The following is a 17,169-nucleotide window of genomic DNA, read 5'->3' as shown; positions in this document are numbered from 1 at the left end:
ATGGGGTGAAAACGTTAGCCATTCAAATTTCATTCTCAAAGAATTATTGGAACTTTAGCAGCATAAAATTTTGCGATTCTAACGGAGTACGGTGCAACCTTTTCCAAGAATATCATACGAAATTTTTCCCTACTCCAGGTATGTTAAGGCTATATACCCTTCTTTCATTTTGGCATGATCTCATAATTATACGAGTTTGATAACGAGGCATAAAGGAAAATTCATATCCCAAAATTTACATATATTTTTCTAATTTTGTAAGTTAATGTATCTTCTTTATCGGGACTCATATTCAATTGAGTATTTCCTTCTTCAAGTCAAGAGAGCAGAGAGTTTATATATATAGTAATAAAGTATTTTCATTATCATCGAGTTATAATCGATGGGCAGGCCCCTATTGGGCAACCTCTGATCAAATGGTAAAGTTATATACCGAGCCTACTATGGCCGAGTGCCTATGATTGAGCCCAGTTGGTCGAGATACAGAGCCTAGTATGGCCGAGCGCCCATGAGGATGCCTACTACGAAAAGCAGTTATATATATACCGAGCCTTATAGGGCCGGACAACTATTTTACTTACTATATTGAGAGAGTTGAGTCAGTATCAGCAGATAAGCATATGTTCAGATTATTAGTTCAGTTTCAGCTTTCCGTATATTGCCTTACATGCTCGGTACATTATTTTGTACTGACGTCCCTTTCTAGGGCGTTGTATTTCATACGTGCAGGTTCAGACAGGTAGACCTCCTCAGTAGGTGTTTCCCGTGTTCAGCTTTATCGGTAAGCTCCCCGTCCTTCGAAGTTGCCTGGTCTAGAAGTTTTGTGTATATCTTGTGTATGTACATAGGTTATGGATAGGTTGGGGCCCTGTTCCGATCACAGTACATCCATTAGTAGAGGCTTGTATACATATCATGTCAGTTAGTGCAGTATGTTGGGCTTGTAGGCCCTGTATGTATATTTTGTTGGCTTGTCAGTTATAGTAATTATGACGGCATTGCCGGCCCAGCTTTATATTGATATTTAGTCAGCATTAGCTTCCATTCAGTTTTATATTTAGCTTCGCAAATTGTCTTGCAATGTGGCCTCTGGCAAAAGAATGACATTATATGTCAAGAATTCCTGAGTCGCAAGTTGGTATGCAAGGATAGATGAGGCATCGCATGCCGGTCTCGCCCCCAAGCTCGGGGCGTGACACATAAATACTAAAAGTAGTTAAATAATTAATTAAAAGTGGTTAGAAAGTAAAAGTACACAATTGGTTTTAAACATATAATAAATCAGATAATTAGGCTAATTATTAATTGTTGAGCGACCGTGCTAAAACTATGAAATTCGGGAGTACCTCACACCTTCTCCCGAGTTAACAGAATTCCTTACCCGATCTTTTGTGTTTTTCAGACTGTAGAAAATGGTAGCGAGTACGTGCCTAAAAGAGGGTTATACTTCTGAAAAGGATCACATTGGGCAAGTGTATGCCCAAGTTGGGAAAGCTTGTAGCAATGATCGGGAACTTTGCTTAGTCACACAAGGGTGACACCGGAGGGACTGCCTACATTGGGGTGATGCGCTTGGAATTTGAGCCGAAAGTAGGGGATTCCAAAGCCTATCTTGGCATCATGCAAATGGATCATGGTGGCAGTAAGAAAAGTTAGGTGGACATAGTTGAAGATGATGGCGAGCTACAAAGTGATAGCACGCTATCAGACTTAGACGATGGACCAAGCAGGGGGTCAAGTTTGCTAGCAAGACTGGGACCACGGAGGGTAGCCAAATAGGGAGTAGAAGCATGGACCCGATGCTTGAGAAGCTGCTAGACTTGGTTAAGTCATGGGGAGATTTAGGCCATCATTGCTAGCCGTTTAAAGTACAAACGGGGCAAGAAGAAAGGTGACCAGTACCTTATGACATGGGAAGGCGAACAGCACCATGGGGCATCATGGCTAATTGACAAAGATCTTCGGCGATGCCAAGGCAAGGTGCGTGCGTACGTGTCGATATTTTGTGTCGAAGGCGGCACAAAATTGGGTGGGGGAGAGTGTCATGGCCTGCCACATCATCATGTCACGTTGATGCCACTTGGCATATATTCTTTTCATATGGAAAGCTTACATATGAAATCGACTATCAAATGTGGGAAGGTTCTAGAGAAATATGGAGATTTATCATGGAAGACCTTAAAACCTTGTGGAATTGCCAGGAAAGTCCTTAGAACACTCTAGCTATGTAGAAAATTCTAGACAAGAGACTTACTGATAACAACTAGGTCGGGAATCCAAATTAGAGTAAGAATTTGAGAAGTAAATGCGGAAACAATAACAACAAGGAATTGAACAACTAGAATTAAAGAGATGAAAATAAAGGATATGGGACGAATTCAAGGAAAGAATTCCAAGAACTTCCAAGAACGTAAGTTCTATAGCCTTGACAAGATCAAAGTAACAACGTCTTGATTTATGGAAGAAATCAAACTGCCTTTACTTAAAAAGCAAATCAAAACAATAGATTCGGATCTTGACCACTTTACGAGTAACTTGAGACAACAATTAATAACTAGTATTAATCGCCTTCTAAGAATACCACAAAGGAATCAAAGATATCATAAAAGAGAAGTAATCTTACTACCTTGAACTAAGAACTAGTAAAGGTTGAAAGATAAATCTCAAAGCACAAGTAACAAAGGTTCAAAAGAACTCTCAAAGTATGATATACTTAATCAATAAATGTTGTATCTTATGAATGAGAAAAACTCCCTATTTATAGGAATACTAAGGCATAAAAGTCCTTAAAATTAGGTAGGGTGGTTGCTAAGGCATACAAAGTCATTACAATTAGGTAGGGTGGTTGCTAAAGAGTAAGAAAAGTCATTAAAATTAGGTGGGGGCGGCCAAGACCCTTTGGGGCAGATTTGGGCCTTAAAACAACTAGTTTGGGCCATTGGTTTGGACTCCAATTGGGCTCCTTTTGAAACACCCCCTTTTGGACCTCTTTTAAGGTCATTTTGAGCCCTATTGGTGGACTTCAAGGGCTGATTTGGTAACCCAATTTTCCTCCTCTTGGACTTCAATTTGGACTACCAAATAGTTGTAAAACTTGGACAATTCATCTCCTTTGGGCTTGAGCTCTTCCTCTACAATTAAAAGCTTCTTTATTTGTCATTGAAGTCTAGCAACCTTAGCTTGCAACTCTTTAGCTTGAGATCTTGTAAATGGCCTTAGAGCTTCCAAAACTCTATAATCTCTATCATTGTCCTTAACTATATCCTTGTTCTTGATGCTATCATTCCCCCCTTCTTGAAAAGAATTCGTCCTCGAATTCGATCCTACATCAAACAAAGATAAGTCAGCAACATTAAATGTGGCACTTACTTGGAACTCACCAGGAAGGTCCAACTTGTAAGCATTGTCCCCAATCCTTTCAAGGACTTGAAATGGGCCATCTCCTCTAGGATGCAACTTTGACTTCCTTTTGGAAGGAAATCTCTCCTTTCTAAAGTGAACCCAAACTAAATCTCCAGGTTTAAAAATAACTTGCTTTCTTCCCTTATTCTTTCTCAAGGCAGTTTGCTCATTTTTCTTCTCAATTGCAAGCCTTGTTTGTTCATGAATTTTTTTCATCATCTCAGCCTTTGTCCTACCATCAAGATTAGCAATATCATTAGTTTGTAATGGTAATAAATCAAGGGGAGTGAAGGGATTAAAACCATAAACAACCTCAAAAGGAGACATACATGTAGAAGAATGGATTGTTCTATTGTAAGCAAATTCAATCATAGGTAAGTGATCTTCCCATGAAGTTAATTTACCTTTCAAAACAGCCCTCAACATGTTTCCTAAGGTTCTATTAACTACTTCAGTTTGTCCATCAGTTTGTGGGTGACAAGTAGAAAACAACAATTTAGTACCTAACTTCCCCCAAAAAAACACGCCAAAAGTGGCTCAAAAACTTAGCATCCCTATCACTAACAATAGTTCTAGGTATACCATGAAATTTGACAACCTCTTTTACAAAAAAACCAGCAACATGTGAGGCATCATTAGTCTTTAAACAAGGAATAAAGTGAGCCATTTTGGAGAACCTATCTACCATAACAAAAATACTATCCCTACCATATCTTGTTCTAGGTAAACCTAACACAAAATCCATGGAAATATCAATCCAAGGCGAAGTAGGAACAGGTAATGGCGTGTAAAGACCATGTGGTAACACTTTAGATTTAGCTTGTTTACATTCCAAACACTGTGCGCACATTCTTTCAACATCTTTTCTCATTCCAGGCCAAAAGAAATTTTCGGCCAATATGTCTAGTGTCTTTGGGACTCCAAAGTGTCCCATAAGCCCTCCACAATGTGCTTCCCTTACAAATACTTCACGTAAAGAGCAATTAGGAATACACAACTTATTTTCCTTAAAGAGAAAGCCATCTTGGAGGTTAAACCTCTCAAAAGGACTCAACTTACAATCTGCAAAAATTTTGCCAAAATCAACGTCATTAGCATAAAGTCCCTTGATTTGATCAAAACCCATTAATTTAGAAGTCAGGGTAGAAACTAAGATATACCTCCTTGAAAGTGCATCAGCAACAACATTTTTTTTCCCTTGTTTGTAAGAAATTACATAAGAAAACGTTTCAATGAATTCAACCCACTTAGCATGCCTTCTACTAAGCTTACCTTGACTCTTCAAGTATTTCAAGGATTCATGATCAGTTTTAATGACAAACTCTCTTGGCCACAGGTAATGTTGCCATGTGGCTAAAGCCCTTACCAAAGCATATAACTCTTTGTCATAAGTGGAATAGTTCAATGTGGCTCCACTTAACTTTTCACTAAAGTAGGCAATAGGTTTAGAATCTTGCATCAAAACAGCACCTATTCCTTTGCCCGAAGCATCACATTCAATTTCAAAAGATTTAGAAAAATCAGGCAATTGTAACAATGGAGCAGAACATAACTTTTCTTTCAACAAGTTAAAAGCATCATCTTGTTCTTTTCCCCATTTAAAAATCTTATCCTTTTTAATAACTTCAGTTAAAGGAGAAGCAATGGTACTAAAGTCTCTCACAAACCTCCTATAAAAACTAGCAAGTCCATGAAAACTCCTAACTTCAGTTACACTCTTAGGTTTAGGCCATTCTTTTATTGCTTTGATTTTCTCTTCATCAACCTCAACTCCTTTAGAACTAACTACAAAACCCAAGAAAATCACACGATCCACATAAAAAGAAAACTTTTTAAGATTAGCAAATAAAAATTGCTTTCTAAGAACTTCAAAAACTTGTTTTAGGTGTTCTACATGCTCTTCTAAAGTGTTAGAAAAGACCAAGATATCATCGAAGTACACCACAACAAATTTTCCATGAAAATCCTTAAAAACATGATTCATTAATCTCATGAAAGTGCTAGGTGCATTAGTTAAGCCGAAAGGCATAACTAACCACTCATAAAGCCCATATTTGGTCTTAAAAGCAGTTTTCCATTCATCTCCAGGATTCATTCGAATCTGATGGTAACCACTTTTTAGATCAATTTTAGAAAAGATTTTGGATCCATGTAATTGATCCAACATGTCATCAAGATGAGGAATAGGGTGGCGATACTTTACCGTAATCTTGTTGATTGCTCTACAATCCACGCACATCCTCCAAGTTCCATCCTTTTTTGGTACCAATAGGACGGGAACCGAGCAAGGGCTCATGCTCTCTCTCACAAAACCTTTCTCAAGCAACTCCTCAACTTGCCTTTGAAGTTCTTTTGTCTCTTCTGGATTACTCCTATAGGCTGGCCTATTTGGGATTTGTGATCCAGGTACAAAATCAATTTGATGCTCAATGCCACATAAAGGTGGCAATCCATTAGGAATATCTTCTGGAACGACATCTTGAAAATCCTGCAAAAGAAAAGAAATACTACTTGGCAAAGAAGAAGTTAGCAACTCAGAATTAATCAAAGTCTCTTTGTAAGTAAGTAGTATTATGGGCAGCCCCTCTTTTCTTGCATTTAAACACTCTTTGGTTTTTATATAAAAACTCTCTTTTTTCTTTCCTTAACCTCTTTCCTCTCACCAAGACTGTCTATTTTTTCATTCAAACCCTTTTTTATCTCTTCTCTCAAATTGCTGCCCTCTCTCTCTTTCTCTCGGCCATCTCTCTTTTTTCTAATTCTTGGCCTTCTTTCTTTTCTTTTTCCTCAAGCTCACTTTTTATCTCTCCCCTTGGTTTTCCCATTGTTTCTCTTAATCTCTTTTGATCTTCAAACACTTGAGAAGGAGATAAAGGTGCAAGAGTAAATTTCCTGCCATTTAGTTCAAGAGAATATCTATTCTTTCTTCCATCATGAAAAACATTCCTGTCATACTGCCAAGGACGACCCAGTAAGATATGACAAGCTTGCATAGGTATTATGTCACAAAGAATATCATCCTCATATCTACCAACATTAAATGAAATCATGCACTGTTTGTTTACCTTTAGTTCACCACTATCATTTAACCATTGGAGTCTATATGGAGTAGGGTGTTTCATGCAGGCAAGTCCCAATTTTTCCACAAAGTATGAACTCACCACATTAGCACAACTACCACTATCAATGATCATAGAGCAAGTTTTTCCCTTTATCCCACACCTAGTATGGAATATATTCTCCCTTTGTTCTTCACTATTGCTTGCCAAATTGATAGTCATAATCCTTCTAACTACCCCAATCATGCCCTCATTAGGTAGTTCTACATCATCTTCATCACTCACATCTCCCTCTTCTTCTCCCTCACCTCTTTCACTCTCATATCCTCCATCTTCTCTAAGAATGATGTTTCTTCTACTTGGACATTCATGCATCATATGTCCCCTTCCTTTACATTTATGACATTGAATAGAATTAGAAGGTGTAAAAGGTTTAGGGTTAAAGGTTTTACCTCCCTCTTTGTTCTCAAATTTACCTTTACCCTTGTCTTCTTGAGGTCTAGAAGAACTCTTCATCTCATGATATGGCCATGGATTCTTGGAGATGGTGCTTGTCCGACCTTTCCACGAGCTAGTCTGCTTTCTTTTATTTTGATTTTCTATCTTTACAGACAAATCAACTAACTCATCTATTGTTACATATTGTTGTAATTCTACTACATCAGTTATTTCCTTATTTAAACCATTTAAAAACCTAGCCATTGTAGCCTCTTCTTCCTCTGTACAATTAGCTTGGATCATAGCCATATCCATAGCCTTAAAGTACTCATCCACAGACATGGACCCTTGCTTCAATGTTTGAAGACGTTGTTGTAGCTCTCTTTGAAAGTGTGATGGCACGAATCTCTTCCTCATCACCCTCTTCATCTCAGCCCAAGTAGCAACTGGTGCTTGTCCTTCTTGCAATCTGTCCCTAGCAAGCTTTTTCCACCAAATAGCAGCATAGTCAGAAAACTCAACAACAACAAGTTTAACTTTCTTACCCTCAGAGTAGTTGTGACAATCAAAGATGGCTTCAACCTTTCTCTCCCAATCAAGGTACAAGTCTGGGTCCCTTGCTCCCTTGAATGATGGCATCTTCATCTTTATACTACTTATATTGTCATCTTCTACTCTACCTCTTTGTCCCCTCCTATCTCTTCCCACCCTATCAAAATCAATATCATTAAAATCATCTATAGGGTTTTCTTGATTTACAATGGGAGCATGGGGTACATTTCTCCTAGCTTGGGGTCTAACATTATTTTCCCTCCTAAGTTCAGCTATTGTATCATTTTGATCAGCAATGGTATCCCTCATCTCTTGGAGTTGCAAATTCAACCTTTCAAATTGTTGATGCATAGCTTGCAAGGTAAAATCATTTCTTGCTTTGATTTCAGCTTCTTGGAGAACCCTTCGTTCATCATCACTACCTGTACGCGACATCTTTTAAAAAAAAAAGTGTAAACTGTATCACAAAAATTAGCTCTCTTTTTTTTTCTCGGAATAACCTTTGAACAAAATACTTTGTAGATTTATAATTAAACCCAACTCGTATGAAATTCTTAGTAGTAAAATTCAGATTTTTGGGGAACTAATGAAAGAAAAACCAAATCCTAGAACTATTAGGCTCGGTTGAAACATGACGCGAACAAAAAGGAAAGGATTATATGTTTAGATTAGAAAGAGTAAGAAAATCTAGGATCCCCTCTTCTTGTTTCCTTTGTTAATTTTTGGTAACAAATTAGATACAAAAGAAATATCCCGGAGAGCACTCAATTCTATTTTTTTGTTCTAAAAACTGATTTTCGCTTCTTTTTTTTTTAATTTTTTTTTCTTTGCTCTTAGTATTCAAGAAATCCCAAGACTTACCAAGAACGAAATCTTGATAAAAACCGCTCTGATACCACTTGATAACAACTAGGTCGGGAATCCAAATTAGAGTAAGAATTTGAGAAGTAAATGCGGAAACAATAACAACAAGGAATTGAACAACTAGAATTAAAGAGATGAAAATAAAGGATATGGGACGAATTCAAGGAAAGAATTCCAAGAACTTCCAAGAACGTAAGTTCTATAGCCTTGACAAGATCAAAGTAACAACGTCTTGATTTATGGAAGAAATCAAACGCCTTTACTTAAAAAGCAAATCAAAACAATAGATTTGGATCTTGACCACTTTACGAGTAACTTGAGACAACAATTAATAACTAGTATTAATCGCCTTCTAAGAATACCACAAAGGAATCAAAGATATCATAAAAGAGAAGTAATCTTACTACCTTGAACTAAGAACTAGTAAAGGTTGAAAGATAAATCTCAAAGCACAAGTAACAAAGGTTCAAAAGAACTCTCAAAGTATGATATACTTAATCAATAAATGTTGTATCTTATGAATGAGAAGAACTCCCTATTTATAGGAATACTAAGGCATAAAAGTCCTTAAAATTAGGTAGGGTGGTTGCTAAGGCATACAAAGTCATTACAATTAGGTAGGGTGGTTGCTAAAGAGTAAGAAAAGTCATTAAAATTAGGTGGGGGCGGCCAAGACCCTTTGGGGCAGATTTGGGCCTTAAAACAACTAGTTTGGGCCATTGGTTTGGACTCCAATTGGGCTCCTTTTGAAACACCCCCTTTTGGACCTCTTTTAAGGTCATTTTGAGCCCTATTGGTGGACTTCAAGGGCTGATTTGGTAACCCAATTCCTCCTCTTGGACTTCAATTTGGACTACCAAATAGTTGTAAAACTTGGACAATTCATCTCCTTTGGGCTTGAGCTCTTCCTCTACAATTAAAAGCTTCTTTATTTGCCATTGAAGTCTAGCAACCTTAGCTTGCAACTCTTTAGCTTGAGATCTTGTAAATGGCCTTAGAGCTTCCAAAACTCTATCATCTCTATCATTGTCCTTAACTATATCCTTGTTCTTGATGCTATCACTTACTTTTAAATAATAAGGGCCTTGTGTAATAATTAATATTTACTCACTAGCCCCTAGGAAACTGGTATATAACGGGGGTTATTCATTAGTAAATCATTAAGCAAAATAATCAAGTTTATCTCTAATACAAAAGTTTCCTTTGGAAATTCTCATGTGTTCTAACATTCCTTAAGTGATCTTTAGTGTAGTAAGGCTGACTTGGTATAGCAAAATCGTGAGCGAGTTGCGCAAGATCATGAGCAAGTTTTCAAGTGTCGCACGTACGCTTAGTTTATGTCTAAGGACATGACACATATCCATATAACGGTATGTGTGTAATATAGCATTGGTGTTAAAATAAACTTGTTTACAATGTTTTAGATTAATTCATGAACTAGAGTATTAATTTAGTGTCTAGGTGTGTCACGACCCAAACCCCGCTCCGGTCGTGATGGCGCCTCTCGTGAAGACAAGGCCAGCCAACAAACACATATCGCCTTTTCAAAAATAGTTAAACATTAATAAACAGTTTAAATATGATTTAATGATATAATTAACGGAAGCACAACCCCACAAAGCCCAAACTGGGGTGTCACAAGTCACGAGCATCTATTAGAGTATAAATACAACTACAAGGCCTGAAATATACAAAATAGGACTGATAAACAAGGAAGAAGTGCGGTGCTGCGAACGCTAGCAGTCACCTCGCTAAACTCCGATAACTTAGCGTCCGATCAGCTCAAAACCCGCTACCAGGGGTATAAATACCTGCATCTGCACACGAGATGCAGGGAGTAAAGTGAGTACTCCAACTCAGTGAGTAATAAAGGTAAATAACAACTGAGCAGTAAGAAATCACGTAAAGCAACCAACATGTTGTATAGAAGCAGTGTAAAGCCCTTTGAGAAAAGCAGTGAAGCTGTGAAATCTTTAGAAATATTTTAGCTCAGTTTAAACCTCTTTTGAAAATGAGTTTTTCAACAGTTACGCAATAATTGCAAAATAGTTAGTGCCGATAGGCATAGAAAATCTGCCCCTCGGGCACGAATACCACAGTATAACAGGTAAAATGACAAGTAAATATGAAAGATAAGCACATAAAAGTTCGCCCCTCGGGCAATATCTCAAAACAATACCAGCCCCTCGGGCTCACTCTCAGAACTCTCTCAGCCCCCGGGCTCTCTCTCTCAGATCACTCTCAGAATAGTATCATATAGTAACCGCTGCGGCGTGCAGCCCGATCCATATCTCACTGCGGCGTGTAGCCCGATCCATATATCGTCGACAACGCTCACTGGGGGTGTGCAGACTCTGGGAGGGGCCTCTTACGGCCCAAGCGCAATATCAAGCCACCTCGTGGCATCATCACTCGGCACTCGGCCTCACTCAGTCCAAAAATCATCACAAGCCCCTCGGGTATAGTAAAATAGTAGTTCTCAGCCCAAAACATCATTTAGAAATATCATTTAAGTTTCAAATCTGAGTAAAAGTGGCTGAGTTTGTAAAACAGTAGATATCAACAGGACTGAGTTTAAATAATAAGTTGAAACAGTGAGGAAATAGTGATAAAAATCCCCGAAGGGTTCAAATAGTTGGCACGAAGCCCAAATATGGCAATCAGCCCAAATATGGCAATCAGCCCAAGTCATGATGCTAACAAATAAGTTTCAGTCAAATACGCGGTAAAATCATCAATCGGGACGGACCAAGTCACAATCCCCAGTAGTAAAAGACCCCGCGCTCATCATCCAGCACATGTCTCACCTCAATATAGCACTACGATGTGCAATCCGAGGTTTCAAACCCTCAGGACATCATTTACAATCATTACTCACCTCGAACCGTCTACTTCTTTAGCTCGCGACGCCTTTGCCCCTCGAATTGGCCTCCACGTGAGTCGAATCTATCCAAAATCAGAACGAATACGTCAAAATATGTTATGGGAACAAAGCCCAATCAAAACAATCGAAAAATACCAAAATTCTCGAAATTAGCAAAAACCTGAACCCCGGGCCCACGTCCTGAAATTCAAAATAATTTTACATCCACGGGTTCCTTAACTCCCCACGAGTCTAACCATACCAAAATTATCCAAATCCCATCACATTTCGACCCTCAAATCCGTGATTCTATCCAAGAGGGTTTTCTAAACTTTTCCAACAAAATTCGCGCATTAAATGCCAAAATTAGTAATAGATTCAAGTTATCCAACCAAAATTGAGTTAAGAACACTTACCCCGTTGTTCTCTCTGAAAATCTCTTGAAAAATCTCCTTACCCGAGCTCCAAATCGTTAAAAATGGAAATGGGAACGAAGTCTCATTTTTAGAACTTAACATTCTGCCCAGAACTTTTCTTCTTCGCATTCGCGTACTGTAGATCGCGTTCGCGAAGACCAATCTCCCAGACCCTTCACGTTCGTGTTCCAGGTCTCGCTTTCGTGAAAGCCAATTACCTAGGCCCTTCGCGTTCGCGTAGGCCAAATGACCCCAGGCCCAATTTTCCTTCTACGCGTTCGCGATTACTCTCCCGCGTTCGCGTAGAACCTTAGCCCACTCCTTCGCGTTCGCGACTCCCTCTTCGAGTTCGCGAAGGCCAAATCAACAGTCTCCCATTTTCCTCTTCGTGTTCGCGACCCCTTCGTGTTCGCGAAGAAGGAAACCAGATACCAGCAACCAGTCGTAGCTTTACCCAAATTCGATCCGTTAACCACCCAAAACTCATCCGAGGCCCCCGGGACCTCAACCAAAAGCATCAACACATCCTAAAACATCATCCAAACTTGTTCCAATCATCAAAACACCTCAAATAACACCAAAATCATCAAATTACATCGAATTCAAGCCTAAGTTCTTCCAAAATTTCTGAAACACATATTTGATAAAAAAACCCAACCAAATCATCTCCGAATGACCTGAAATTTTGCACACATATCCCAAATCACCCTACAAAGCTACATCACATCTCTAAATTCCATTCCGACCCTCGGATCAAAATTTCACCTATCAATCGGAATTCACCAAAATACTAACTTCGCCAATTCAAGCCTAATTCTACACCGGACCTCCAAAACCACTTCCGATCATACTCTTAAGTCACAAATCACCCAACAAAGCTATCCAAATCATAAAATTTCCGATCAGAGCTCATATACAAATAAGTCAACTCTTAGTCAAACCTTTCAAATTCAAAGCTTTCAATTGAGACTGTTCCTTCAAATTCATTCCGATTTTTCCTGAAAACCAAAACGAAAGATCTACATCAGTCATAATATGTTACACAGGGCAAGTCATGTCCGAAAACTGGCGATCAAAGTGCAAAAGTTCAAAACGACCGGTCGGGTCGTTACAATGTGATACATATATTAGATATGAACTCATTGATTTACTTTGAAAAAAATAAAGTTTAGTGGTATCATCCATGTATCTTAGAAGATGTGAAGTGTAAATTAAGTTAATGTGTTTACATGTACACTAGACTAGATACATGTTCAAGATCACCAATAAATAGTAATGTAAGTCTAACCATTTGGTAAGGAAAAGTAGTGAAATATCCCTTCTTTCTCTACTTCTCTTCTAGTGAGCTTTTGAGTGTTTATTTTTACTGTCTTGCTCTCAAATTTCTAATCTTTAGTTCCAACATTAATGTTTTTAGGAGATAACTAAATGTGAGAAAAGATGACTAACACTAATGGAATCACATTCCAAGTTTTAATATTCACTAAGGAAAACTATAGAAATTGGTGTATTCGGATGAAGGCTTTGCGTGGTGTCTATGATATTTGAAAAATTGGAGAGCGGAGTTGATGAAGCAGTAGACGTCGTTGCCACAAAGAAGAAAGATCAAAAGATGCTCACTATCATCTATTAGAGTGTTGATAAAAAGATGTTCGAGAAGGTTGTAAATGCAACCACCTCCAAGCAAACATGAGATATTCTTCAAAATTACTTCAAAGATTTGGACAAGGTAAAAAAGGTTTGTCTTCAAACCTTAAGATGAGTTTGAATCTCTGCAAATGAAGAACCCGGATCAATTTCAGATTAATTTTAAGAGTTTTGGCAATTGTCAATTAAATGAAGCGATATGGTTATTGCCATTTAAGAGTCCAAGGACTTGGATACTATGACCATAGAATAATTTACGGGTTCTTTGCAAGCACATAAAGAAAAATTGAAGAAATCGAAACAACAATTGGTTGAACAAGCGTTACAAGCAAAAATTTCTTTGAAGGAGAAAGAGGAAAGGCATGGTTCACAAAAGAGATTGTGGACGTGGAAGAGGTCATAGTAGAAGAGGAAGAGGTGGTACTCAATCACCAAGTAGAGAAAATAAAAATATTACTACAACCAAGAAAGAGGTCGTGGAAGATATAGAGGATGGAGGACAAATCAAGAATGGTATGATAAGTCAAATATTGAATGTTATACTTGCCATAATTTTGGTCATTTTTGTTGGGAATGTAAAAATAATATGGAGGATAAAAATAACTTTGTGGGGAGCAAGAATGAAGAAAAAGATGGAACTTTGCAATTCTTTCATGTAAAAGTGAAGAAAGTGTAGAAAGAAACCAATGATACCTTGAGTTTAGTGTAAGTAGTCACATTTGGGAAAAGAAAAATTTATTTGTGGATCTAGAAGAGCTTAATGGATGCAACATCACTTTTGGGGACTCTTCGCAATTAAAATCAAAGGAAAATATACGATTTTAATTCATATGAAAGATGAAAGTCATCAAATAATTTCTAATGTGTTATATCTACTGGAGATGAAAAGTGATTGTATTTTAAATATGGGACAGCTTTTGGAAAAAAATTATGATATTTAATTGAAAGATAAAAAATTAATTATCAAAGATGAAAGTAGGAGATTGTTAGCCCAGGTTACAATGGTTAAAAATAAAATATTTATTTTGCATCTTTAAAACTGAGGTGTTTGTTTTTATGCGCCAAAGATTTATCTTGTCTTTGACATATGAGATTTGGTCATTTAAATTTTGATAGCCTAAAATTGACGAAAAAGGAAAGTATGGTGAAAGGGTTGCCAAGTATCAATCATTCTAACCAAATTTGTGAAGGATGTCTTTTTGGAAAGCAAGCAAGAAAAAGTTTTTCTAAAGAGTTTTTGACAAGAGCATATTGGCCTTAATTTGGAGTTGATTCATATGGATGTGTACGAATCGATTAGACCATCATCACTTTGCAAAGTAATTATTTTCTTCTTTTTATAGATGATTTTTTTTTTGAAAAATTTGGGTTTATTTTTTAAAGTAAAAATTAGAGGTGTTTGAAGCCTTCAAAAATTTCAAGAGTATGGTGGAGAAACAAAGTGGCTATCAACTCAAGTACTCCGATCCGATAGAGGCAGAGAATTCACTTCAAACGAATTCAAGATTTTTTGTGAAAAGAAAGGAGTTTCTTATTCTTTGATTGTTCCAAGATTACCTTAACAAAATAGCATCATAAAAAGAAAGAACCACACTATTCTCAATATGGCAAGGAGTATATTGAGAGCAAAAATATACCAAAGGAGTTTTGGGCTAGAAAAGTTGATATATATTTATCAAATAGGTATCACACTAAAAATATTCATAGCAAAACATTGCAGGAGGCTTGGAGTGGTTTCTACCAAACCTAGGCTTGGAGTGGTTTCAAACCAAACCTACTCACTTGCGAGTTTTTGGATTGAGTGTTATGTGGGAGCACCAGATTAAATTGACCCATCTATTTGTCCACTATTAGATGAAAAACTACAGTTTAATTAGTCCCGAGTACTCTCCTTATACTTGATTCAAGCACAAGCAAAAACAGAAACTTCCCGTTGATGGGGTTGTGAAATCCAGCCCTGTGTGCACGTGTCCTTTCCTCTTAGTTACGCTTTCTTGATTGATTTATTTTTTAAATAAGAAACTGCATGTTCTCCCACTATATATGAAATCCTCTTCCAGAAGCAAAAGATGTGAAAGTCAGTACAAATCAGCGATAAACACTTTAAAACGGATGAGAAAACCTCTATATAGTTTCCCTTTAATGTTCCGTCCCTAGAAAATTCAACTACGTACTATGGTTACGTTAACCATTACGAAACCTCATGGTGTTACCACTCTCTCTGTCTATGACCCAGAAAAGGCCTGTTCGTACGATTTGCCACCCATACCAGAGATGGTAGATGGGTTGCCGATGTTTAGCCAGATTATTGAAGTCGGGTCGGATTTAATGGTGATTGGCGGTTTCGACCCAGTTTCTTGGAGGGTTTTGGATTCTGTTTTCATCTACAACTTCAAATCCATGTCATGGCGTCGCGGGGCCGACATGCCAGGTCAGCAGAGGTTACTTTTCGGATGCAGTTCGGATTCGGAGAAGATGGTCCTTGTCACCGGCGGACATAACGATGACAAGAATGTTGCACTAAGATCGGTTCTGTTGTACGACGTTGAAAAAGACAAGTGGATTGTGTTGCCAAATATGGTCATGGAACGATATGAATGCAAGTGTATTCTTACCGAAGGTAATTTCCACGTCATTGACGGTTATACTACGTGTACGCGAGGTCATCACTTTCAGCAAAGTGCTGAGTTGTTTGACTTTGACACGTCACAGTGGTGTATCAAGGATAACTTCTTTCCATATATCATGTAAATTCATGTATTCGCTCCCTCTTTTATTTACATCTTTGTTTGGATGGTTTTTGCATGTTGTATTGTATCGTATTGTTATTTTAAATATAATATTGATTTTGAATGTTATTTAAATTTTATTGTATCGTATCGTTAAGTCTGTTATTACGTAACGAAGAAAAGTGACACTGTATGTAACAACTGATTAAGTGTGGTCACATCGTTATCTTATTTGTTTCTCTCATCTTTTCCTTCTTTACTATTAAATAATTTTATTTTATCCTTTACCCTACGTTTTATATAATAAATCTACCTCGTACCTTACTTTTTCTTTATAAATATTGTAAGTTTATTTTTCATATTGTTGGTACATGACATCATGAAACAACGATAAACAATACAATATATACAATATATTATAAAACAATACATAACAATCATCCAAACTAACTGTTACGTACGAGCTTGATATGAACCTTTTCTTTATTGCTTCTTGATGTCCTTATTTTGTTTAAAACTAGGAGTCGCTCTAGAATCTATAGCTATGTACTAGTTTAACTGTTCTTAACGGAGCTTGTACGCAGCATACACATGCTATCTCTTTTGCTATTCGTTCGCATCCTACACTTTCCTTCTTAAATATCCTCTTGTTTCACTCAATCCATACACAATGTACTGCTTCTGTGTATTATTCTAACTTTTTATTATCTAATAATTAAATTTTACCTCTAGTAAATTTTACTTATAGGTGTATATTACTTGTTATCGAATATTAGAATTCAAACATGTCAATTAAAAAATATAAATCAGGTTACTCAAAACACACAAAAAATGAGAGGTGAAAAACTGAACTTCAATACAATCTCAAAAAATGAGCGATTTACTCAATGCCTTAAGTAAAATTTGATTAATTGGATAAATTATCAAATGAAAAAAAAAATATAAAGAGATTCGATTGCAAAAACTTATTAACAACTTTGCATCCTAAAACTAGAAAATTTACTTTAAATAAAAATATATATGTGACAATTATTTTTTTAGCTGCAAAAAAGCTTAAGGCCCCTTAATAAATTTTGCTTGAGGCCACCAATTTGGTAGTATAGCTTTTGTATAGAGACGAATTTCATTTTTCTTTTAAAAACAAAAATAATAAGAAAGATCTAGATATTTCTCTCCAGTGCTTTAAAAGGTATTTTCGG

General features: G+C 37.1%; 1 protein-coding gene across 1 annotated transcript; it reads left to right on the top strand.

Moving 5' to 3' along the window:
• Positions 1-15,416: 15,416 nt before the first annotated feature.
• On the top strand, positions 15,417-15,992 carry LOC142174570 (F-box/kelch-repeat protein At1g80440-like). The gene has a single exon (XM_075240390.1). It carries the CDS (start codon positions 15,417-15,419, stop codon positions 15,990-15,992), a length of 576 nt encoding a protein of 191 aa, XP_075096491.1.
• The last annotated feature ends 1,177 nt before the right edge of the window (positions 15,993-17,169 follow it).

This window comes from Nicotiana tabacum, chromosome 20 (assembly GCF_000715075.1).
Source record: "Nicotiana tabacum cultivar K326 chromosome 20, ASM71507v2, whole genome shotgun sequence".
Classification (NCBI taxonomy): domain Eukaryota; kingdom Viridiplantae; phylum Streptophyta; class Magnoliopsida; order Solanales; family Solanaceae; genus Nicotiana; species Nicotiana tabacum.
This window is presented reverse-complemented; position numbering and strand designations above follow the sequence as displayed.